Source organism: Gracilinanus agilis, chromosome 5 (assembly GCF_016433145.1).
Source record: "Gracilinanus agilis isolate LMUSP501 chromosome 5, AgileGrace, whole genome shotgun sequence".
NCBI lineage: Eukaryota > Metazoa > Chordata > Mammalia > Didelphimorphia > Didelphidae > Gracilinanus > Gracilinanus agilis.
This window is the reverse complement of record NC_058134.1, coordinates 99687412-99711799: the sequence shown is the minus strand read 5'-3', so window position 1 is coordinate 99711799 and position 24388 is coordinate 99687412. Positions and strand designations below refer to the sequence as shown.

The following is a 24388-nucleotide window of genomic DNA, read 5'->3' as shown; positions in this document are numbered from 1 at the left end:
GCGGCTCCATGATTTGTTCTTTAACTCACTCATTATTTAGGATTTCATTATTAAATCTCCATTTGGGTCTCTGTGTTGTTTTGTTTGTGTTCACTTGAACTGATTATTTTATAGCCTTATTCCTAGAAAATTATGTTTAATATTTTATCCTTTAAACATTTATTTGCAATTTTCTGTGCCCTCACACGTGGTCAATTTGTGTAAAATTGCCAGGTGATGCTGGGAAAAATGAATATTCTTTAAGTGGTTCTATTCAGAAGGTACTGTAAGTCTGTTAGCTCTAACTTCTCCAACAAATTGTTCAATTACATATTTTCCCTTTTATTTTTGTCAGAATCCTTTGAGAAAGGAATATTAGTCTCCTACTATTATTATGTAATTCTCGATATCTTTTTTTCAGTTCCAGAAATTTTAATTTCATCTCTTAGTGGTTATTTGTAGGTTCAGAATATTCCTGCAGATTTTCAGGCACACCCAATACAACCCAACTTTGTTTTACTTACTATTCTTATTTGTTATAAGGGAGCACTCTTATTTGAGTTAGTATAAAAAATACAAGAGTAATAATAGTGGTTCAAATGAAAAATGTTAAAAGAGGGCATTGAAATGATTGTAATATGTAAAAGAGAGCATTCAAAAGTGGTCAAGGACAAGCAGGGCAGTAATAATTTTCATATTAAATTTAATATCTATTTCTAAATATTAAGCTATATGTAATAGATTGACATTGACATAGATAATATTATTTTCCTGGCTTTTGTATATGGAAATGTTTGTGTTTATTAATGATTTTTAAAATTAATAAAACAAAATTTTTAAGATAGGAAAGAAGACAAGATAGCTAAGTGAGGCAGAGCAAGAGGAAGTCTGGTTTCCTTATATATTTGTTTTTGAGTCCCTGGGGAAAGTTTTGTGCACTGGCCTGTGTGGAAAGCTGTCTGAAGTCTCATTCATAAAGTAAGCAAAAGACCCCAGGGGAATGATGATGATACTGTTGTGACAAGGTCAGGGGTAGCTGCATCCTGAACGGTACTTTCTGAGGGGATGATTTGCTATTCCCTTGGCACCTAAAACTGGGTACCTCATAATTGAAATGTGCCTCTTTTTGCATCCTATTTAGTCTTTTGAAGCCTCAACTTCCTCGCCGGCAAAGTAAATATTGTCCTTTTCTTGTTCTCCTACCCTTCTCTCTCTCTCTCTCTCTCTCTCTCTCTCACACACACACACACACACACACACACACACACACACACACACACAAACCCTTACTTTTTGTCTTAGTATCAATTCTTAAGAGAGAAGAACAGCAAGGACTGGGCAATTGGGGGTTAAGTGACTCTCTCTCTCTCTCTCTCTCTCTCTCTCTCTCTCTCTCACACACACACACACACACACACACACACACACACACACACACACACAAACCCTTACTTTTTGTCTTAGTATCAATTCTAAGAGAGAAGAACAGCAAGAACTGGGCGATTGGGGGTTAAGTGACTTGTCCAGGGTCACACATCTAGGAAGTATCTGAGGTCACATTTGAACCCAGGTCTTCCAGAGTCCAGGCACTCTATCCACTGTGCTATCTAGCTATCTCTACCCTTTAATCTCAAAGGAAGCTTCTCAAACTCCAGTGTGACGACGACTATGAATTAAAACCAAATTAACCTTAGAGAGTTTTCTATGCTGGCAGCCTCCACATTAAAAGCATTGAAAAGAAGTGATCCTTCTACAGAATGAGGATCCTAATAACTTCTCAAAGGAGTTTGGCCCCCAAGTGGTCATCTAGTTTAAAATGCCAAACTTAAATTTACAGTGAACTTCTAAAGAGCTACACACCAGTCATTCGCCAGCAAAATAACAAGTCTCCTGTGCCCTAGTTTCAGTAAGTGAACTCTTAGCTGTCAAGCTCCATAGGAACTGGATCCTGCCAAGTGCCCGAGTGGCTGCCCGGGATCTCATTTTCTTCACTATTAGTGTGCCTCCTCCCACTCCCCAGCCTGTGCAGAGGCAGAAGTTCTATCTATCTATCCCATGAGTTCAACTCACTTGATGGCTACTGTTGAAACCTGGGTCTAGAAAAGGTTTAAGTGGTAGAAATGGTATGGAGGGAATTTCTTTTCATTACTTGTCTTGTGTTAAGGATTGTGAAAACTCTCAATTAAGGTTTATGAACCAGAGATAGAGAGAGGCTTAGTTTTGTATACCTTTAGAACAGTAGTATTCTATTTTGGAGACAATGGATAAAAGCACCCAGTTAGAGGTGATAGCTTTTATCTCTTCTCCATCTTTTAGGTAAAGAGTTGGAATTATGCCAAAATAAATGGTCAATAGAGATGGCATCAGATATCTCCTTGCATGACTAAAAGTATAAAACTTGATGTTACTAGTGACTATTTGGAACTGACACAATGATCAGCAGTGTGAATGGAAAATGCATTTATAAGATAAACCTTTAGCAGAGCTTCTGCCTGTTTTTTTTTTTTTACTCATTTTTCAGACAAGAGCCTCATTACTGATTGAACTGAGCATCCTATTAATAAAGAAAAACACATTTCATGTGTATTTCTCATGTGGTGCTGCTTCCTGTTGTTCCACTCTCCCCTTCCCCCCTGCAATCCCTCTTCAGACATATGACCCCCATCCCCAGGCAGTTTAAGAATTGTAGATAAGGCAACTGACCTAGAAGTCAGGGTTGCTAAGGGGTAACGCATGGGCTAAACCTCCAACGTCCTGGCCCAGCCTGGTACTTTTCCTGCCACTCCCTCTGCCTCCAATTTACCTTCAGTCAGTCTGAAGCACAAGCGGCCTTTCATGTGAGTCAAATGAAGGAAAATCTGTTTACAAGTAGCACCGACCATTGAGACAAAGGCCACACTGACCTTTTTTCATGGTGACTTAGGTGACACGAAGTTCTCTGCAGGTTTGTAGGCAGTTCATCATGGTCCAATTTCTTCTTGTAGCCTAAGACAAGCTCTAGTATTCTTGGTCTGGTAATATTATTCCCCTCACACAAATCACTTTTTCCCCATGACTTATCTCTGCCAGAATGATATTCCTTCTCAGAGCCTCCTTTGGACCCTCTCTGTTGACTATTTCCACCAGCACTTTTCTCTTAGTTTACTTAGTAGCCTCTTTAGCTAATCAGGGATGTCCCAGCATCAGCCTCCTGGAGAGCAGCCCCCCAGTCACTGTCTATCCTTGCCACAGCCTCAGTCCAGAGAGATCTCTTTCTGGGCCTGATGGCTATTTTGGATACCAGGGTGCTCAAGCCCTCTTTTGGACACTCTGAGTAGATGAACAAGCTGCAGTTATCTTCATATTGGAAGTAAGAAGAGGGACATCTAAGGCAATATTCAGAAAACCAGTGAATACAGTAACATGGATTTAGTCCTAGAACTTGATAGGTTGTGTCCCTTATCCTACTAAGACTTTTAGTTTGGCACTAGGAAAGTCATACAATTCACCACTGACTTTTTTGGGATTGGATTTCCTCCCTTTCTCTGAGAGGTAGGGGAAAGTACAAAACCCCAGAGTATTAAAGATAGTAAATGGACAACACAGTCATTTGACTTAATCTCTTCTTGGGTGACAGTATCCCTGGCCAGTGGCAGTATCTGAATGTTATAACCAAGACCAGACAGTAATGCCTGTCCTAAAACAAACTACTCTGAATCTTGTGCCTGATGGGATCTTTGTCTTAGAAATCAAAAGGATGATTTCACTTAGGCCTCTACTAAGTCTCTTCTGTGCAACAGTTGGAAAATTTTTTTGTTAGCGTGTGGTTTTATACTGGTAGGTTTATAGTCTGCTTAAGAAACTGTTGTGATTTTTGAGACAGTTAAAAAGTGGAAACAGTGGGTGTTCATTGATTAGGGACAGCTGGACAAATTGTTGCAGAGGAATGTAATGGAATATTATTGCACTGTAAAGGACAAGAAACACAAACAGGCTTATACAAACTGACAGAACAAAGTAAGCAACACTAGCACATTATCCACAATGACTACAATAATGCAAATGAAAATAACGCTAAAAGGCAGAACTCAATATTACAGTGATCAATTCCGGTCCCAAGAACAGATGACAAAACACTTTGTTCTCAGTAGAGTGGGGAACTATGGGATCAAAATGCTGCATACATTGCCAAACACAGTTGTTTTTGCTTAACTTTTGTTACAAAGCAAGGTTCATTAGGTGAAGTGATATACTAATAAATGGTTGTGGCATTAAAAAAAGATATCGATTTTCAAGAGCCAAAAAAAAGGAACTACAGAGGAAACCAAAAAAGGAACCCTCAATGGCTGGACATATGTATACAAGCCTACCAGATAGTAGCATTATTTATAGACAGGGTCAAAAGATGGCAAATAATGAAATGGTTCAAGGTCTATTTCTATTAGCTCTAGGTCAAAGACAAGTATAATGTAGGCCTTACCCCATAAAAAGAGGAAAAACTTGGCCCTGACAGTCAAGCCTTATACCTTATAGTTTGATGTCTATGGTGACATAGGTAATTACAATGCCAGCAAAAGAAACAACCTCACCTATCTATTCACCAAAAGGTTAATTATATCCCCAAGGCTTAAGTCTAATGCAATCAAGGAGTGGCACTGTGGAAGATTGTTGTATTTCTGGGCTGATTTCATTAACTATCCATATGACAGATATATATGCTCATATTTTAAGTCATTGCTTTTCTATTTAAGTTACAGTTGATCAGAAATTAATTTCTCTTGGCTTATATAGTCCCCTCCAAGAGGTCTCTCCTGTTACAAGCTTCTTCTAGTCCCTGCCTCCTTTTAAAGACCAGACACAATGCTGTCCCCCTATTTCAAAGGCACTGCCAATATTTTTATATCCAGCCAGAATTATACACTTTGTCCTGGGGGCAGTCAACTCAGTATATGAGGAGTGGTTCTGACTGCTTACTATGCATTTCTGAAAATTAATGATGGGGTATAATATGCCCCAGCAATCAGGAACTTGGTCCAAGATGAGACATGACTGATTCAACTGTGCATCGATTCAAGTCCTGCTCTATATTCTCTGGTGCAAGGGGTCACTGAACAATACCTGATTCTAGGGATCCTCTGAATATACCTTGCCTCAGTCTAAAACTCTAAAGTCTTTAGATTGAGAATGTTATTACTTTCTGTACCTCTTAATTTGAATCTAGGTATTAAACGGCTTATCCATCCCACTAAAATACAACACCATTATTTCTAATAGGAGTTACAAGCCTGAAGAATAGTTAGGCACAATGCTGGGTAATGGGATTCTAACCTTGCTATTTTTTTAGTTTTCCATTTGGGTTTCAGTTTCAAAGTTCTCTCAGAATTTGAGAGAGAAGCTTCTCAATGGTAGTGGGCAATAAAAAGGAATTGGATTATGGGACTGAATCACTTTTTTCCAGCAATGAACAAGAAGCATGACTACAATATGAAGTTTCAAAGTTTACTAGGTGGCCCAACAACTTTGCATAACAAAAGCCCTCAGTTCTGGACCTCTCAGGCTTGTTGGTCATCTGCCATCCTCAGATAATCAACAGTTTTGCCACATTCAATTAAATTCAAGAAACATTTGTTAAGTGCCTACTGTGCACAAGGTACTGTTAGAAGCTGAAGATACAAAGATAAAAAATAACAGTCCTTGCCCTTAAGTTGCTTACATTCTCAGGGGTGGAGGTAAAAGGTAAGGGGGGGCACAGGGATCCCATGCAGATAGGTAAGTATGATACACAAAGGAGAGCATAATAGAGGCAGTGGAGAGATTTAGACAAAGTGCTTAAGGAAATTTGAGGAGGGAGAGAACACTTTTATGTTCTGGAAGCTCAAGGACATCCTTGAAGCTGTCAGTTCTATCTCAGCTCCAATGATCCTGTTATTAGTCCAAAGTGCTTGTTCACTTAGGAAACTCTAGAGCGCGTCCCTGGTATGTAAATCCATGTGAGGGATGCACTGAGACTGCTGGGAGAAGTCTCTGCCTCCCTTGCTTACAGGAGAAGGGTATCTCAGTATTGGGTAGACATTGGTGGGCCTGGTGGTTATCAAGGCTCCTTTTTTTTTTGATGGAAGCACATCACATTCACAACACTAGGAAGGCTCATCTCCACTGTGAACTCGGATATGTTCATCAAGTTTAGATTGCTTAGAAAAGCACTTGTCACATTCACTGCAGGAAAATACCCTTTCTCCCTTGTGAAGTCGTTGATGCGCCTTCATTCCAGCCTTCCACCGGAAACTCTTGTTACACTCAGGGCACTGGAAGGGTTTTTCACTTGTGTGTACAAGCTGGTGGTTTGTCAGACTTCTCTTCTGACGGAAGCTCTTGTCACACTCAGGGCACTGGAAGGGCTTTTCTCCAGTGTGCACTCGGATGTGCTCTGTGAGTCTAAACTGATCAGCAAAGTTCTTGCCACACTCACTACAAGAAAATGGCTTCTCCCTCTTATGTATTCGCTGGTGGGCCTTCAGATAGGCCTTCAAAGAGAAACTCTTGTCACAATCAGGGCACTGAAATGGCCTCTCACCCCTGTGGAGACGCTGATGGGCCTTCATCCCAGCCTTCCAGCGGAAGCTTTTATTACATTCAGGGCACTGGAAGGGTCTCTCACCTGTATGAACAAGCTGATGGTTGATGAGACTTCTCTTCTGACGGAAACTCTTGTCACACTCAGGGCACTGAAAAGGCTTCTCTCCAGTGTGCACTCGGATGTGCTCTGTGAGCCTAAACTGATTGGTAAAGTTCTTGCCACACTCACTACAGGAAAATGGTTTCTCTCCCTTATGTATTCTCTGGTGGGCCTTCACGTAGGCCTTAGAAGAGAAGCTTTTGTTACATTCAGGGCAATGGTAGGGTCTCTCTCCTGTGTGTACCAACTGGTGATTAATTAGGCTCCTCTTGTGACAGAAGCTCTTGTTGCACTGAGGACACTGGAAGGGTTTCTCCTCGGTGTGCACCTTGGTGTGGCTGGTCAGTTTAGACTTATGAGTGAAGCCCTTGCCGCATACTCCACAGGAGAATGGCCTGATCCCACTGTGTAGGCGCTGGTGGGCCTTCATGTTGCCCTTGAGGCGAAATCGCTTATCACACTTGGGACACTGAAAGGGTCTCTCACCTGTGTGCATGAGTTGATGGTTGAGTAGGCTTTTCTTCTGGTGGAAGCTCTTATTACACTCTGGGCACTTGAAGAGAAAGGCTATATCTCCCATATGCATAAGTTGGTGATGAAGAAGGCTGGCCTTCTGTCGGAAGCTCTTGCCACATTCAGTGCACAGGAAGGGTTTCTCTCCACTGTGGACCCTCATATGCCTGGTGAGTCTATACCGCTGGGTGAAGCCTTTGCCACACTCTCTACAGGAAAAAGGCCAGTCTCTACTGTGTAAACGTCGATGAGCCTTCATATGGGACTTTCGACTAAAGCTCTTGTTACACTCAGGGCACTGGAAAGGCTTCTCTCCACTATGTACCCTCATGTGTTCAGTGAGCTTATATTGGTGAGTGAAGTCCTTTTCACACTGTGTGCAGGCAAATGGCCGCTCTGTACTATGTAAACGTTGGTGGGCCTTCATGTAGGATTTTCGACAGAAGGTCTTGCCACACTCAGGGCACTGGAAGGGCCTCTTTCCTGAATGTAGCTGCTGATGTCTAAGGAGGTACTTCCTTTTAAAGAACCTCTTGCCACACACTGGGCAATGGAAAGGATTCTCACTTGTGTGTAATTTGATATGGGTGATAAACCTAGCTTTCCGAATGAAAACCTTGCCACATGTATTGCAGGAAAATTGTCCATTTCCACTGTGCAAACTCTGATGGGATTTCAAACCAGCCTCCCATCTAAAGCTCCTATCACATTCAGAACACTGGAATAGTTTTTTCCCTACAGGTATGAACTGGCGATAATGCCGGTTCACACCATAGCTAAAGTTCTTCTCACATTCACTAGACTGGAAGCACTTCTTCCCATAATTCGAATGTAATGTAGGCTGCTTTCTAACTTTTTCCTTGCATTTTGAGCATGTGCATGGCTTGTTCTTTGTATGGTTGCCATGATGTTTCACCAGATGTCCCTTCACCAGGAAGCTTTTCCCAAAGACAGGGTAGGAATACATTTTCTGTCCCAGAAGAGATTCCTGGAGATTGGGTGAGCTGTAGGTTTTATGGCTCAGGTATCTGTCACTCTGGGTAGTGTCTTCTAATTTAGGAATTGGAGTCTGTGTGCCCCGAATACACAGATATTCCACAGTAGCTTTTTGGTCATATGTGGTAGAAATCTCAGTCCTTTCCTCTGAGCACTGACTCTTGAGATCATCTAAATCACTTTCTTCATCTTTTGTTCTTGCAGCTCCATGGTACCCTGTAATTAAAAAGAAAAGACTCTGTCACTACTTGTATCTGCCTTAAAGTTAAATAAAGAGATTTCCCCATTTTACAACTGAGCCTGAGGTATCTTCAGGATCCAGCTTTTCATAGGTCTCAACCCAGAGGGGCTGTAACTTTGCCCCCAAATCTCTAATCACTAGCCAAATATAATCAGACTTGGAGTTGTGAACTGATTCTAGAGAGTAACTATGCCCAAAGGGTTACAAAACAATGCATATTCTTTGATCCAGTAATACCACTACTAGTTCTGTATCTCGGAGAGATAAAAAAAAGGGGAAAAGACTTACTTGTACGAAAATATTTATAGCAGCTCTTTTTGTGGTGTTAAAGAACTGGGAATTGAGGGGACATCCCATCAACTGGGGAAATGCTGAATAAATTGTAGTATATGATAGCAACAGAATATTATAATGCTATAAGAAATGATGAATAGCATTATTTCAGAAAGGGCTGGAAAAATCCCCATGAACTGATGCAGAGTAAAATACGCAGAACCAGGAGAACATTGTACACAGTAACAGCAATACTATGGAACGATCAACTGTGACAGACTTAGCTACTCTCCGCAATACAATGGTCTAGGACAATTGTGAGGGACTTATGACAAGGAATGCTATCCACCTCCAGAGAAAGATCTATTGGAGTCAGTGAAGATCAAAGCATATAATTTTTTACTTTGGTTTATTTGGGTTTTTATTTTGGGGTTTTGGTTTTATATGAGTATTCTTTTACAAAATGAACAATATGGAAATGTTTTGCATGAAAATACATGTATAACCCACATCAAATTGTTTACCAGCTCCAGAAAGGTGGAGGGAAGGGAGGGAGACAGACAATTAGGTTCATATAACTTCAGAAAACTTATCTGGAAAATTGTTATTACATGTAATTGGTAAAATAAAATACCTTTGCCAATACACATATAACCAGACTGCTGGGTCTCAATTTCAATTTGAAAGATATACTCAGGGATACATTTGCAAAAACAAGGTCTTATGGTTTCTGTGTCCAATAACATATGTCAAAGCCTACTAGCTGAACAGGTTAATCCAGAGAATATGACTGTGAATTGTAACAAAATGATATTTTGACATCTTTTCCAGCTTATGTCAAAAATTGCAAGTTGAATAAACTTTTTCCTCCCACTTTTAAAATACATTTTATTAGACATCCTACTTAAAGATACTAAATATGAGAGATGAATTCTTAGAAGTAGAGGTGTATGGACCCGACCTTTGGCCAAGTCCTATGGAGAGGCAGGGACTTTTGCGGACTATATTCCTTCCCCATTTTTATTATTGCTCAAGAAAGACTTCCTAAAAGAAAGCTCAGAGGGATCACCTGGTTTTCAAGAAGGGTAATTAACAGCTTATCAAAAGACTGATGGTGCTAACTGAGGAATTTTACTCTTTTTGCCAAGGAGGCAAATGTTGGGACAGATGGCCACAGGAATATGGAAGCTGTCCTCTAGCTAAAAATTATGAGACAAGAAGGATGAGTGGCAACTGCTGAAATAGGGGCTGGAGCTCCATATTATAAATCAAAGCTGAGGTAGTATAGGTAGCAAAAAAAGATTACTGGCCTTAGGCTCACATCCTGAACTGTCACTTACACTTGTGTAACCTTACTTCTCTGAATTTTTTTTGCCTGAAAATCAAGAATAAGTAAATGCACAATCTGCAAGCCCCTGTATTTAATTTAATCAAGTGACATACTATATTAAAAAACTGCTTTTTAACTACAAAACCACAAAGTAAATCTATTATTATTGTGATTTTTAATACAACTTCATAATGTTAACAGTAATAATAATGGTTTATAGTTATATAATGCTGATAAAATCATATAATAATTCCAGGTCTCTCAAGACTGTTCTTTTCCCTTTATCCAGGATAAAGCATCCTGTTTATTGTTTAATTCAGATGAAATTATCAGTGATTCATCTTCACTAGGAAAAAGATTACGATGAGGCTCAAATTTTGATTGTTATAATCTAAGCTATCATTTTAGTCCTATTCTGATTTTAGGCACGTGATTTACTCCCTACTAGCAAAGCTGACCAGGTACCCACAGAACTCAGGTATATTATTATAAGAGCAAAATATTAGGGGTCCAGAGTACTGGTAACAAACTCAGAGAGGGTCGTAATCAATATACAAAGATCCCTGCAGGCCACATATTGACATAGTTTTAAAATGTAATGCTATTTTTTTTACTGTATTTTTATTTATATTCCTAAATATTTCTCAATTACATTGTAATCTGGTAATTCCACTCAGTATGCTGTGGGCTATGTTTGATATCTCTGAAGAGGCATCCTGGCCCCTGGTCCACTGAGAAGGTGGAGTCAACATGAACTAGAAACAGCATTCATTAACAACTCTATTCATTTGCCTCTAAAACCTAACATTCTTAATTTTTAGAGTTAAAATTTTCAGGTATCCTGAACATGACAAGAAAAATGAAGGAATATAAGAGTTCTCAGAATATTGGGAAATTTTAGTTCTAATGGAACCCTTGATTCTCAAATGCTTCAAAATTCTCAAAACCATGGTCTAATAAAAGTAGGAATCAATTTCATGATACTGATTTGTTCTCACTTACCCCATAACAGTTGCTTTTCTGTGACCTTCAAGTTGAAATGCTCAGAAGCACTCAGGCTGACTCCAATTTCTGCTTGTTCCAAATCTCCCCAATTCCCAGCAAATAACACTTCTCCTAGTTCAATCTGGAATATCAAATCTGGTTTGGGAATGGTATAGTCTGTCAAGAAAGGTCACATAGAAACAACTTATTTTCCCTTGTCTAAAAACAGGTATTGATTATTACTCCTCAGTACAAACTCAATATATTACACCAGGCAGGTGAGAAGGAAAGACAGGGAGAGAGAGAGGGAGGAAAAGAGAGAAGACACAGAGAGAGTGAAAGTGTGTGAGAGAGAAAAAGAGAGAGTTTTCTCCAAAGACCATACTCAATCCCTTCTCTAGTTTTTTTTTTTTTGTTTGTTTGTTTTTAAATCTTTATCTTCCATCTTGGAGTCAATACTGTGTATTGGCTCCAAGGCAGAAGAGTGGTAAGGGTAGGCAATGGGGGTGAAGTGACTTGCCCAGGGTCACACAGATGGGAAGTGGCTGAGGCCAGATTTGAACCTAGGACCTAGGACCTCCCGTCTCTAGGCCTGGCTCTCAATCCACTGAGCTACCCAGCTGCCCCCTCTTCTCTAGTTTCTTTACAATGCTCTTCCATATCAAATGCCCTTCCCCATTCTCACTGACAATAAATTTTTACCCCTTCACAAAGCTTTCCTCCAACTATTCCAATAAACATTAATCTCTCACTTATCAGAATTCCTATAATACTTGTAATACATCCCACTAAACTGGCTTCTTCATTATAGTCTTAGCATTTTATTTGCCAATAAAGAATTTCTTATTTATTTTACTGGTCTAAGTCTTGGCTTCCAACAAGATCATAGGCTCCTAGAAGATTAAGTGCTGTCTTATGCTTCCTTAGTAGATTTAACTGAGAACTAACCAATGAGTCTTTCCCTGTATAGCCACTATCCAATTGGATACATACTAACATTTTTTTAGTAAACACAACTTACCCAAGGAGACTAGAGTTGAATAATTGGCCCTCATTACATGCTTGTAAAGGTCTTTCTGCCAATCATCCAGGATATCCCACTCTTGCTCTGAGAAATATATGGCCACATCATCAAACTTTACTGGAACCTAAAAAAACAAGCATCATATAGACATTTACATTTGCCAGTGTCTTTGCTGGTCTTATACACTGTGCAGTTGTTTGTTTCAAAGAGGGGATTACTAAATTATTCCAATAATGTCAGTTAATTTGAAGAATACAGAAAAGTACAGGAAGATAAATGGGACACTATGGATGCAGATTACTACATAGAATGCAAGGTTTGTTTGATTCTGAATTGCCTTTTCCCCTTTTTTGTTATGAGATAACTCTTTGTGAGGGGCAATGGAGATAATATTAGAAATGAAAGTGATGTAAAAACAAAAGGTTCATAACTTTTAAGAATGATAATATCCACAATGACTATATTAATATAAACAAAAAACACTAAAAAGTTTGCAACAACTGGTCTTGGTCTGACTAGTGTTATATTGAATCTCTGGGAGTTAGGAGTTCACTCTGTGATTGACAGGTGGATCAGTTGGATGTCGGAATGTTCCCAGAGAGGCATGCGGACAGGAAAGGGCAGTTGGTTCTGGGGTTCTTTACCTATCCTTGAGACTGGAGAGCAGTGATTCCTGGTCTTTGGGGAATTGAGACTTGCAAACTCAACCCTGCAAGCTCCTCCTGTTGTTCCTATACCAACCTCAACCTGTATCAGACCACCATCTCTGATTCTACTGCCCCTAGATATTAGGAAGCCAATCATCTTAGTCATCTAGGTTTCCCAGGGCCCTGGAGGGATCCGGGAAGTGGGCAGGAGAAGAAGAGGGTGGAAAAAGGGTGGATATCTCAAACTGATTAGGCTTAACATCTACTGAAGAAGAAGCTGAAAGATTATACAGCAGTTTGCCTGCTATGGTGTGGCCCTGGCCAGGCTGTATCAGAGAGAAGCTGTCATCTTGATTCCTTCATTTGCCTGCATTTAGAGATTCATTATTATCAATTTGAAATTAGGGTCTCCCAATACCTCTATCCCATACCATTATCCTTCTTTGCCAAATATATTCATAGTTTTAAAGTACCTTCCTGAATATTGGTTATTCAAAGCTTATTTGGGAAGGGAGTCACGCAGTCAGATTACAATGTTAACAAGCTAAAGAGCCCAATAAATAATATCAACTAACCCCAGGTGGGTCCTGAAGGGATATCATCCATTGACCTAAAGGATCCTGCCTGGGCAACTGTTATAAAGGAGAGAGGTGTCATCCTATCCTCTCTCTGTACTCCATCTACTTCTACATCTACTAGATAGGAGTATCAGAAAGGGGGTCCCTATTTTATTATAACACTAGAGAAAAAATGGTGAAGTGTACTCCCTCTTCTCAAAACAGATGAAAAGGACCATAGGCCTATGCCATCAGATATGATCAGGTGATCTTGCTTAACAGGTATTGTTACAAAAGAGAGTTCACTGAAGGAGGTAGGCAGGAGAAGGTATGACATACCTATTATGGTATAAAAATAGAAGTAAAAAATAGTTTAAAATTTTTAAAATCTCATCCAGTGAAAAACTAAAAATACTGTAAATGTCCAGTGCCTAAGTAATGGTTAAACAGGCTTTCATACATCAAAGCAATGGCACAGTGAACCATTGAAAAAACAGAAATAAGGAAAACATTTTATAAAATAATACAAAATGGAGTTGGCAAGAAGGGATATGGAAGTCTTCATTTACACTAATTATGGGAAGGGATCAAACTTGTGTTTTCTCTGAAGTAGGGAATTCCTTGTGAGAAATTTCATCCACAAATGTAACTAGGCATTTTCTCTGTATTTTATGGCCCAGCACTTAGCACAGTGCCTGACACATAGCAGCCACTTAATAAATGTTGATTGATTGATAAGATTTGTACTAGACACTGAGAGGTTAAGTGACATACCCAGGTTCACCTGGCCAGCACATATCCAAAGGAATGATTTGAGCCCTGTCATATTCAAGCTCTGGGAGTTGAGAGTCTCACCTTGACAGGTGAAGACAGTTGGACATCATTATATTCCCAGAGGCCATGAGGACAGGAAGAAAGGCAGTTGGGCAGAGAGGGTATAAATACCCTGGCAGCTCCCTGACAGGAGCCCTTGGACCCCTTTGTCTTTTGGGGGACCTGTTGACTTTGCCTTGGCTGAGCCTTGCCTTAACTCTTGCCTTGGACATTTGATCTTGAACATTGATTGACCTGTGGATCCTCTGATTCTCTCTGAATCCCTAGATATTTAGGCACCTAAACCATCTCTAGATAGTTAGGTATCCCGGGGCCTGGGGGGAATCTGGGAAATGGGTAGGAGAAGAAGAAGAGGGTGGTAAAGGGTGGTATTTCCTGAAGGCTGTAGAACTGGCAGAACAACTAGCAGTAAGAAGCTGAGAGAAACCGTCATCAATATTTGCATCATCCAAACAGTGTGCTTACTCTGGTTTGGCTGTGGCCAGGCTGAGCCAGAGGAGGTGAAGAACAAGCCCAGCATTAATGAACAGCCTACAGTCCTGAGGGATTATTGTCATAGCTTTAGTGATAGGGTCACCTATTCCCCAACCCTTTCCTGATCATTCCTTTCCCTTGTTAAACAACATAGATAAAGTTATTAAGTACCTTCCTGGAGTAGTTATTCCATCACCACTCTGGGGAGGGAGCAATGCAGTCAGATGAACATTATTCAAGGCTGATAGAGCCCAATATCAATAATCAATCAACCCCAGGTGGGACCTGAAAGGGTTCCCATCCAATGACCTTTAGGGACCCTACCTGGGCAATGTTATAAAGAAGAGCAGTTAGTATAACCTCCAGCTGGGTGGCAGGACTCAGGTGTCCCTGCACCAGCCATCAAGGAACCAAACCAAAGCCTTCTCAGATTAATATCTCAGATTACTATTACTAATAACCAGCCTAATAATGGTAGTATCCAGATTACCCCAGTTCTTTTATAACAGTCCAGGTTCCTGACTCTTGAGGTAAGTAGCAATAAGGATCTGTGGTCCTTTTTCCTATTGGTTTGGCCAATAATTATCTATGTGACCTTAGCCAAGTCTTCTCTGAACGTTTCAATGGTAAAATTTGTCCTATTGCAACAAGATGGAAACACTAAAAAGAGTTATATTCTTCAGTATTCAAATGGATCTATGATTAATAGGTCTACAAACTATAAACCTACTGCAAAAATTTCCAATATCATTTCCTTTTTCTAAATACCAGTACTCTGAAAAATAAATTAATCAATAAACATTTATTAAACACTTTTTATATGTTTAATAGGCACTGTGCCAAGCACTGAAATGGAATGTTTAATGTCAATTAGTATTATCTATCCTTCACCTATGGAGAAACTCATCTGTGCATTCCTACCCCATGGCTCTTCTCCATGGTCTCCCATAAATTTGCCTTAAGGGGCTCACTATGCAGACTGGACATGAAGTTATCCCTCAACCTCAATCTAACTGGTCCAATTTCTTCAATTATGCTTCTTTGACGTTCTCCTTAATACATCTTTTCCTATTTAATTCCTTGTTTGTAATCTATTGCAGCCTGCTCCTGCCTACCATGTGCCTCTCCACTGATTCCTGGGATGATTCTCAACTTCAATTCTTTGATAACTACAGACTTCTATGTCTTATAGCTATATAGCATCACAGAAGATCACTGGTATTTAAAAAGATAAATCTTTGTTTCAGGGAGAAGCTCAAGTAATCAAAATAACTTTGTAATTTCCAAAAGGCAAATTCAATTTACTCTTTTCTTCCTGTTCAATTCTAAGCCCAGCTGACTGAGTTCCATGCTGATCCAAACACACACATATGCACACACACACATAAACAGGCATACATAGAAACACACATTACCAAATATTGTGTAAATTGTCACACTTGGTCACTGTTATCAGTCTTTCTTGCTTAACACATCTAACTAGTCTGAGATTATATGCAGCACTCCATAGGATTGTAGATCAATAGTTAAAATGGCCCTCAAAAAGAGAAAGGAGAAGCATTTATAATGCCTGTTATGTTCTAAGTACTGTGCTAAGTGCTTTTTACAGATCTCATTTGATCCTTGCAACAACTCTGGGAGTTGGGTGCTATTATTATTCCCATTTTACAATTAAGGAAACTGAGGCAACAGCTGAGGAAAACACTTGATGAAATGGAGGTTAAATCATTCACCCAGGGTCACACAAGTATATAAGGCTGGCTTACAAAGCCATCTAATCCAACTATATCATTTTATAAATGAAGAAACTGAGTGTTAAGTGACTTTCGCAATCTGCTCTTTTTCCTTCTTACAAGGGAATACTGAAGTGGGATGGAAGAGGGGAAGGGGTGATCTGCATCCATAGGTGTGTATGAGAGAGAAATGGGGCGGGGAGAAGGTTGGTTGTAGGACAAGTTCTAAAAAATGACAGCCTTCTTCTTAGGACTTTTGGCCAATAAATAAATAACCCCATCTTAATGTTTTAAAAAGTTAAATATTACAAAAATATATAGTCCTTCAACTACCTGCAAGAGAACAATTAACCTCTCACCCACCCTCCAAGTCCTGTCTTCAAACTAAACATGCCTAGTTCCTTCCCCCTCTCCCCATTCAGCCCGAACATTGCATTCCCAGGTGTACCCTTTCCGTTCAAGCCAAAGCAGCCTGAACCTGCTCTTCTGTTTATTCACGGATGCTGTCCTCTGCCCCTGGAGCCCACTCCCCGCAACAGCACCGCTCAGAAACTCTCCCAGCTGAGCCGAGGTGAGAAGTGGCCCTAGGAGAAGCCTTCCCAGATCCTGCACTCCCGCCCCGCCCCCCTGAACACCGCTCCTCCAGAACTGGCTGCACCGCTCCGTTTCTGCCTCCGCATCCCCAGCCTGGAAGACCTTACGCCCTTGCCCCTCGGGCGGGCGGACGCCCATTTGATCAGGCTGTTCTCAGGCTCAAGGATAGAAATTTAGCCTTCTCCACGTCTCGCACTGACTACGTCGGCATAGATCTCCGGTGCCTGCACCTACTCGGGGACACACAGGAACTGCTGCTTTGTGTCCGCCCGCCCCATTCCCGGGCTTAGCCTGCGCGGGGGCATCTCTCACCGGAGCAGGCGCTGCCGCGGCCATGGCCCTCAGCCTAGTGCCCAGGCTCCGGGAAGGCTGCGGCGCAGAGGGCCCAGGGGAGTCCGGCCCTTCCCCTCCTCCTCCTTCTTCCTCCCGCCTCTCTCCTCTAGCGGTTCGGCCTAGGATGTCCGACCTCAGAAGGCTGGGACAGGGGGGAAAGCACGGAACCAGGGGCCGGAGCGGGGAGCCGGGTTAGTCCATGGGCCGCTCCAAGCCCCCGGAGGCCTGGCCCCGAGCTGGGCTGCCCCCGGAGCCTGAGCACCAGAGCCCAGGCCCCGGCCCCAGCTGGTCTCCCCTTGCAACCGGCAGCAGTTGCCGGGTACACGCGAGGCATCCTGGGACTCTTGCTCCCCTCCAGCACAGAACGCTGCAGTTTGTTGGAACTCCTGTGCCACAGCGCCACCTCCTGTCCGGAGGAGTAGAAGTGCGCCGGAATAATACCGGAGCAGAGGTCGCAGAGCGCCCACCTATTTGGGAATCTCTCTGTCCCTGGGATCCTCAAGGCATCTCCTGAAGCCTGTTATGTTCCTTGGTTGGCCTTGGAGTCAGTTGTGGATCTCCAGGGACCTCAGCCCTGGGAGACTTCACCAGATTCAGTTTTAATTTAGTTTTTCAGTGAACAAAAATATGCTTTCCTTCCCATCTCACTTTTGCTCTTGGAAAAAGAGAAAAGAAAAACTCTTGTAACAAATATGCCTAGTCACAAAAAATAGCCAGAACTGGCCATGCCTCAAAGTATGCCTCATTCTGCATCTTGGGTCCATTGCCTCTCTCCCGTAGGAATTTGCAACTTGACTGAATTCGTAACTAACCACTTAATTCCAGAGTCTTCCCTCTTCATTATTTTCCCCCTATCTTCTATATAGCTTGCTTTGTATATATGTGTTTGTATGATGTTCTATTAGACTGTAAGCTCCTTGTGGGCAAGGGCTGTTTTTTTTTCCTCTTTTTGTATCGCCAGTGGTTAGCACAGTGTCTGGCACTGGCACAGGTGTTTTACAAATGTTAATTGAATGGAACCATTTATTAACAAAATTAATGTTGCAAAATTACAAATAATACGCTTGACACAAGGAGAAAATTATAAGAGGACACCTCCTCTCACTCCTTTGCAAAGGTTGAGGATGGGCCTAGGAGAGTGCCTTGGGTTATAAAAATAAAATGCAGACCGTAAAAATAATTTAGCAATGGATTGATTATAGATTATAAACTGATTTCTGATACTCTGCTTGCTGTGCTAAGAAAGTATCTTCAGTTTACATCAGTGAAGGATGCTAAAGAGACTCTTGTTATGAAAAATAAAATATTTATTGAAATATATAAGGATAAAAGAAGGATTTCTAACTCTAAGGGATTCTAACTCCACTCAAATCAAACTCCCTGATTCCGCAAGGAACTGCTTCCCCTGTGTCCACACCTTACATTGATCCTTCCTGATCTGACTAACCCAAATTTTTACTATTCTAAATAAACTAACACTATTATCTTTATAATTCTTAACTCTGCCTCCAAGTAATAATATAACAACATATATTATTGTAAATAACAATAACAAAGGCTAGCTAGCTGAGTGTCAGCAAGAACCAAGTTGGGACTCTGAGCCTTAACAGACTCAGAGTCCAAACCAAAGACCGGGGTTTTCTTTGGTCTTCTCAGAGTTAAAATAATCTATAAAATAGTAATAGATAGTCAATAGTGTTTCTCAAGTTGGAAAAAGAAAAGACTAAGCTCCTTCAGGTTTTTTTTTCCTCCTTTCCTTCTACCTCAGATAGTGAGAGAGAGAGAAAAGAAGTCACCTCCTCCAAGCTCCCAGAGAGAGTCTCTATGAGAGTGACTCTGCCAACTGCCAGAGACCAACTGCCCCACTCAGAGAGAGTAACTGTCACAGAAAAATGGTTAAACTGTCAACATTTGAAATTGACATTCTGTCTCATATCTGCTTCAAACTCCAATTCTTTCTTAAGCCATATTCTCTACTTCTTATCTCTAAACTAATATAACAACACTTAATTTTCTAATATCATCCTTATAGTATGAAACACTGAATATTGGTCAGTGAGAATATTTCTCTTTAATATATACATGTATGATATACATACATACATGTATGTACACACAATACATACATATCAAATATACATATGTATGCCCTTTACATATATACAATACTTACACTATAATACAATTTACAATATACACATACTATTTACACAACTATTTACATTATTTGTGATATGTGATCTGTAGTATGTTATATGTTCTTCATGTAATGCAATTTTGGTATGTTTATTGTATCTACACTGTAATGCACATTATTACCTTATCTTATCCTCTAACCTAATCTACTACTATATCTATTTCACTAAACTATTCTAAACTATCCCTAAGGTATTAGTGTATTAATCTAGCTATATCTATCTAAAAACTAGCTAATCTTTGTTAGTAACTAACTATTCTTTGTTAGTACTTACTTATCCTATAGATAATTCTAATTTTGTTAGTATTATACATTGTCTCATTCCATAAGGAACACAGCGTATCCTAACATGTTTGTGTTGTATGTATCTGACTTATGTTGTTTCTTTGCTATATTGTGTTGCAACATGTTACTGATGGATGCATACCTACCAAAACTCCAGATCTCCTGCAGATCTCCTTTCTCCTTATGATGTTCCATTCCTCTAGGAAATCCTCTCCTCTTCTCTCTGGTTTTCCTCTTCTTCTCCTTTCCATTGAAGTCCTTGATAGTTTTATGTGCGATGTTGGATGCATATAAGTATGTAGTGATACATTACCCAAAATACTTCCAAAACATTTGATCCAAATTGTCCATGATTAATCCTCTTCTTTAAGAAAATCCTTGAAAACAAAGTTTTTATCAGTTCAATTCATAAGTCCATCAGCCTTAATACAAAGTCTATAAATCCTGAATCCTGAATCCTCTTCATCCATGTCCTCTTCCATCCAAATGTCCTCTTCTGCTGGAATGGTCCTCTCCTTACTGAACTTTCTGAATGAAGACTCTAATTGACTGAAGATCTCAAATTACACAATCTTCTCCTCGTCCTCCTCCTCTTCTTCCTCTTCCTCTTCCTCTTCCTCTTCCTCTTCCTCTTCCTCTTCCTCTTCCTCTTCCTCTTCTTCTTCTTCTTCTTCTTCTTCTTCTTCTTCTTCTTCTTCTTCTTCTTCTTCTTCTTCTTCTTCTTCTTCTTCTTCCTTCTTCTTCATTATTAACAATCTCTATAGTTTCATTATCTATTCCATGTGCTAATTTAACATGCGAACAATGATACCAGGAATCTCTACCTAAAACTTTCACAGAAGATGGTGAAACTAATACAATTGTATAAGGACCTACCAAATTTTGCTCTGTTGCCGATGTTTTGGCAAAATTTTTCACATAGACCATATCACCTGGTTGAAAATTATGAAGAGAATAATCCAATAGACCAGACCAATACTCCTATATCTTGTAATTCTCTTAGCCTCTGCTGTAATGCACTTAAATATGAAGCAATTTGGCAATCACCTCCTAAGAGTGATGCATAAACAGCCTTACAAGTTTTTGCTTGTAGTGGAGCATGTCCAAAGAGCATCTCATATGATGATATATGTAGATCCGCTCTTGGTCTCGTACGTAAGTAAAACAAAACTATGGGAAGAATCTCTGGCCATTTGAGATGAGTTTCAGCACAGAGTTTCCCAACCATAGTCTTGAGTTCCCTATTCATACGCTCCACCTAACCTGAACTTTGCGGATGATCAGGAACATGATATTTAGGTGTTATTTCCAATTCTCATAGACTCTTCTAAGGATTTCCTGAGTGAAATGAGATCCCTTATCCTAATCTATGGTTAAAGGTACACCAAATCTAGGCACAATTTCCTTAAGTACCACTTTCACCACAAAACTAGCTGTATTGGTATTTGATGAAAAAGCTTCAGGCCATTTAGTTAGTCTATTGACTATCACAAGACAATATTTGTATCTTCCAGCTTTAGGCATACAGATATAATCAATCTGTAAACTCTCAAATGGACAATATGCTAAAGGCCTACCACCCAAACCTTTCTTTCTGAATGCACTTTGATTGAACTTTTGGCAGACTGGACAGCTATTACAGATCTTATTTGCAACAGTACTTATTCCAGGAGCAACCCATTGTCTCCTGATGGAATTCACAACAGCTTGTGTACCAAAATGACCTTTTGTGTGGATGGCTTGACACAAATAGGTATACAAGTCTTTTGGTAACAATGGTCTTCCTGTATCAGTAATCCATATCCCATGTTCTTTCCTAGCTCCAAATTTATCCTTCCATTTCTCAATATCTGAGTCTACCTAAGCTTTCTCTAGATCATCAGAATCAATAGATGTTAAATTCATTACATAAATTGGAGCATTCTGGGCTGCATACTTCACAGTGATATCAGCTTTATGATTTCCTTTAGAAACTGAATCTCTACCACGAGTATGACTCCGACAATGAATTACTGCCAGCTGTTTTGGCTTCTGGATTGCTTCTAACAACTCAGTTATTATTGCTGCTTCGGGTAAACCAATAGCTCTAATCTAATCTAATCTTCCTCACAACAATTGACAGGTGAAGACCATTGGACATCAGAATGTTCCCAGAGGCCATGAGGACAGGGGAGAAAGCGATTGGCCAGGGGGGTATAAATAGCCTGGCAGCCCTGGCTTCTGTGTTCCTTTCATTTTCCCTTGGACCTGAGATCTATAGACCCTGGTCTATTGGGATTTGTGACTTGCTTGACTCAACCTTGCAAGAACTCCTGTCTTGTACCTCACTATCATTGCCAACCTGTATCCAGCCCGTGAATCCTCTTATTCTACTGTCCCCTAGATATTTAGGTATTCAAAATCATCTTTAGATATCTAGGTATCCCAGGGCCTGGAAGGGATCCGGGAAGTGGGCAGGAGAAGAAGAAGAGGGTGGAAAGGGGTGGTTCCTGAAGGCTGTAAAGGCATAACATCTAGCAGGAAGAAGAGGCTGAAAGACATCAAACAACAGCTTGCTTGCTCTGGTTTGACTGTGGCCAGGCTGAGCCAGAGGAGCTAACAACAAGCCAGAATTACTCACTTGCCTACAGCTCTGAAGGATTTGTTTATTATCAAAATTAGTTTAGGGTTTCCCAATTCCTCTTCCTATTTCCTAATATTCCTTCTTTGCTAAAATATAGATAAAGCTATTCAAGTACCTTCTTGGAGTGGTTGTTTCATCACTTCTCTGGGAAGGGAGCCACGCAGTCAGATAAATGTGTCCAAGGCTAATAGAGCCCAATATCCATCATTAATCAACCCCAGGTAGGACCTGAAGGGATACCATCTACTGACCTGAAGGATTCTGCCTGGGCACTGTTATAAAGGAGGGAGGTGGTACAACGTCTAGCTAGGTGGCAAGACTCAGGTGATCTTGCTGTAGCCACATATCTGAATTATCACTGCTGTCACCCAATTAGCAGTGGTAGTATTCAGTTTACCTCTCTATCTACCCCATTTATTTATAACACTAACTAAATTTATAATCTAACTTACTAACCTATTTCCAAAAATTATAAACAAAAATTATATAGATCTGTAACTTTCCTTCTCTCAGCCAAAGATTTTACTGTGCCTGTCAGAGTGATAAGGTGTTTACTCTGTAGCTGCCCTCTGGCACCACCAGATGGATTCTGCAGAACCGCTCAAAACCTCTCCTGCTTAATTGATCAGACTCTTTCACAAGTCTTCCAAGGCTGGTCAGCAGCAAAGCCAAGAGCAACCAACCTCTGAGTCTCTCCCAGAAGTGGTTGTCCATTTTTCAACTGACACTCCTAAGGCACACTACAAAATTCCTCTTCCTCTGACATTGTCAAAGTTCCATGAAAATTTCTTAAAGCAGCCTAGAAATTTTTCTACTTCCTTTTATAAGTCTACACTCTATCTTTTTACTAAACTAATTACACTTTTATCATAATTACCATTACACATCTTAGAATCAATACTGTGTGTTGGTTCCAAGGCAGAAGAGTGGTAAGGGCTAGGCAATGGGGATTAATTGACTTGCTCAGGGTCACACAGATAGGAAGGCCAGATTTGAACCAGGACCTCTCGTCTCTGGACCTGGCTCTCTGTTCACTGAGCCACCCAGCTGCCCCCAGTTTTTGCATTTTTTAGTTTCATCAAAATACACGAGTAAGGCACTGTGCTAGGTAGGCTGTGTTATATAAAAATCGATATTACCAAGAGTGGAAGAGGTACAAAAGAGAGGTCTAGGCAGAGATTCAAAATGAGGCTGGCACATAATAAGTAATTAATAAATGTGGCTTGATAAAACTTTCTCAATCCTTAGTTTGTTTCTATCTCTGTCACGGAGAACATTTTATACTGGAAATAATGAATGACTGAGTTGAAGAGATGATACCCAAGAGATGTAAGAGGGGAAAAGGGGTTTTATGGGTTCAATATATTAAAAGATGGTCACCAGAGGATTGAACTATTATCAATCTTCAATTAAGAATAATCTCAAGTCAAAATTGACATTGACTTTATGGAGATTTATTTACAATTATGAAGGTTGAAGGTAGGGAAATTGAGAGAGAGAGAAACTCTGGCCCAGACCAGAGGCCCGGACCAGGGAAGAATTTAGAGGCCCAGCAGAGGGGCACAAAGGTTAATTAAATAAGGCTTCTAGCCACAAGGTCTTTTACAATTAGAGAGGCAAGAGAGGCCTTCCTGAGGGTAGAGCATCTAGAAACACCAAGGGAGGAGAAAGGAAGTCAGCTGAATATTTTCGTACAAGTCTGTTTATCTATGATCTCTTTGGGGTACAAACCCAGCAATGATATGGCTGGATCAAAGGGCAGGCATTCTTTTATAGCCTTTTGAGCATGATTCCAAATTGCCAGCCAGAATGGCTGGATCAGTTCACAACTCCACCAGCAATGCATTAATGTCCCAATTTTGCCACATCCCCTCCAACATTCATTACTCTCCCCTTCTTTCATTTTAGCCAATCTGCTAGGTGTGAGGTGATACCTCAGAGTTGTTTTGATTTGCATTTCTCTAATTATTAGAGATTTGGAACACTTTCTCATGTGCTTATTGATACTTTTGATTTCTTTACCTGAAAATTGCCTATTCGTGTCTCTTGCCCATTTATCAATTGGGGAATGGCTTGATTTTTTATACAACTGCTTTAACTCCTTGTATATTTGAGT

At 40.4% G+C, this 24388-nt stretch overlaps 1 protein-coding gene across 1 annotated transcript; it reads right to left on the bottom strand.

Annotated features, from left to right (window-relative positions):
* Positions 1–6095: 6095 nt before the first annotated feature.
* Positions 6096–16972, bottom strand: LOC123249883 (zinc finger protein 425-like). Its single transcript, XM_044678980.1, has 4 exons — positions 16670–16972; positions 11993–12119; positions 10990–11148; positions 6096–8359 (listed from the first exon to the last, which is right to left on the bottom strand). Exons 1-4 carry the CDS (start codon positions 16970–16972, stop codon positions 6096–6098), a joined length of 2853 nt encoding a protein of 950 aa, XP_044534915.1.
* Positions 16973–24388: the final 7416 nt, after the last annotated feature.

Bases quoted from the DNA above. Each gene is read 5' to 3' on its own strand.
- LOC123249883 (XM_044678980.1), bottom strand. From the start codon at position 16,972: ATGGGCGTCCGCCCGCCCGAGGGGCAAGGGCGTAAGGTCTTCCAGGCT. The intron at 12,120-16,669 runs GTTCGGGCTGAA...TTGTTTTTTTAG, and splicing joins GGTACACCTGGGAATGCAAT to GTTCCAGTAAAGTTTGATGA. The intron at 8,360-10,989 runs GTAAGTGAGAAC...TTTTAATTACAG, and splicing joins AGAAAAGCAACTGTTATGGG to GGTACCATGGAGCTGCAAGA.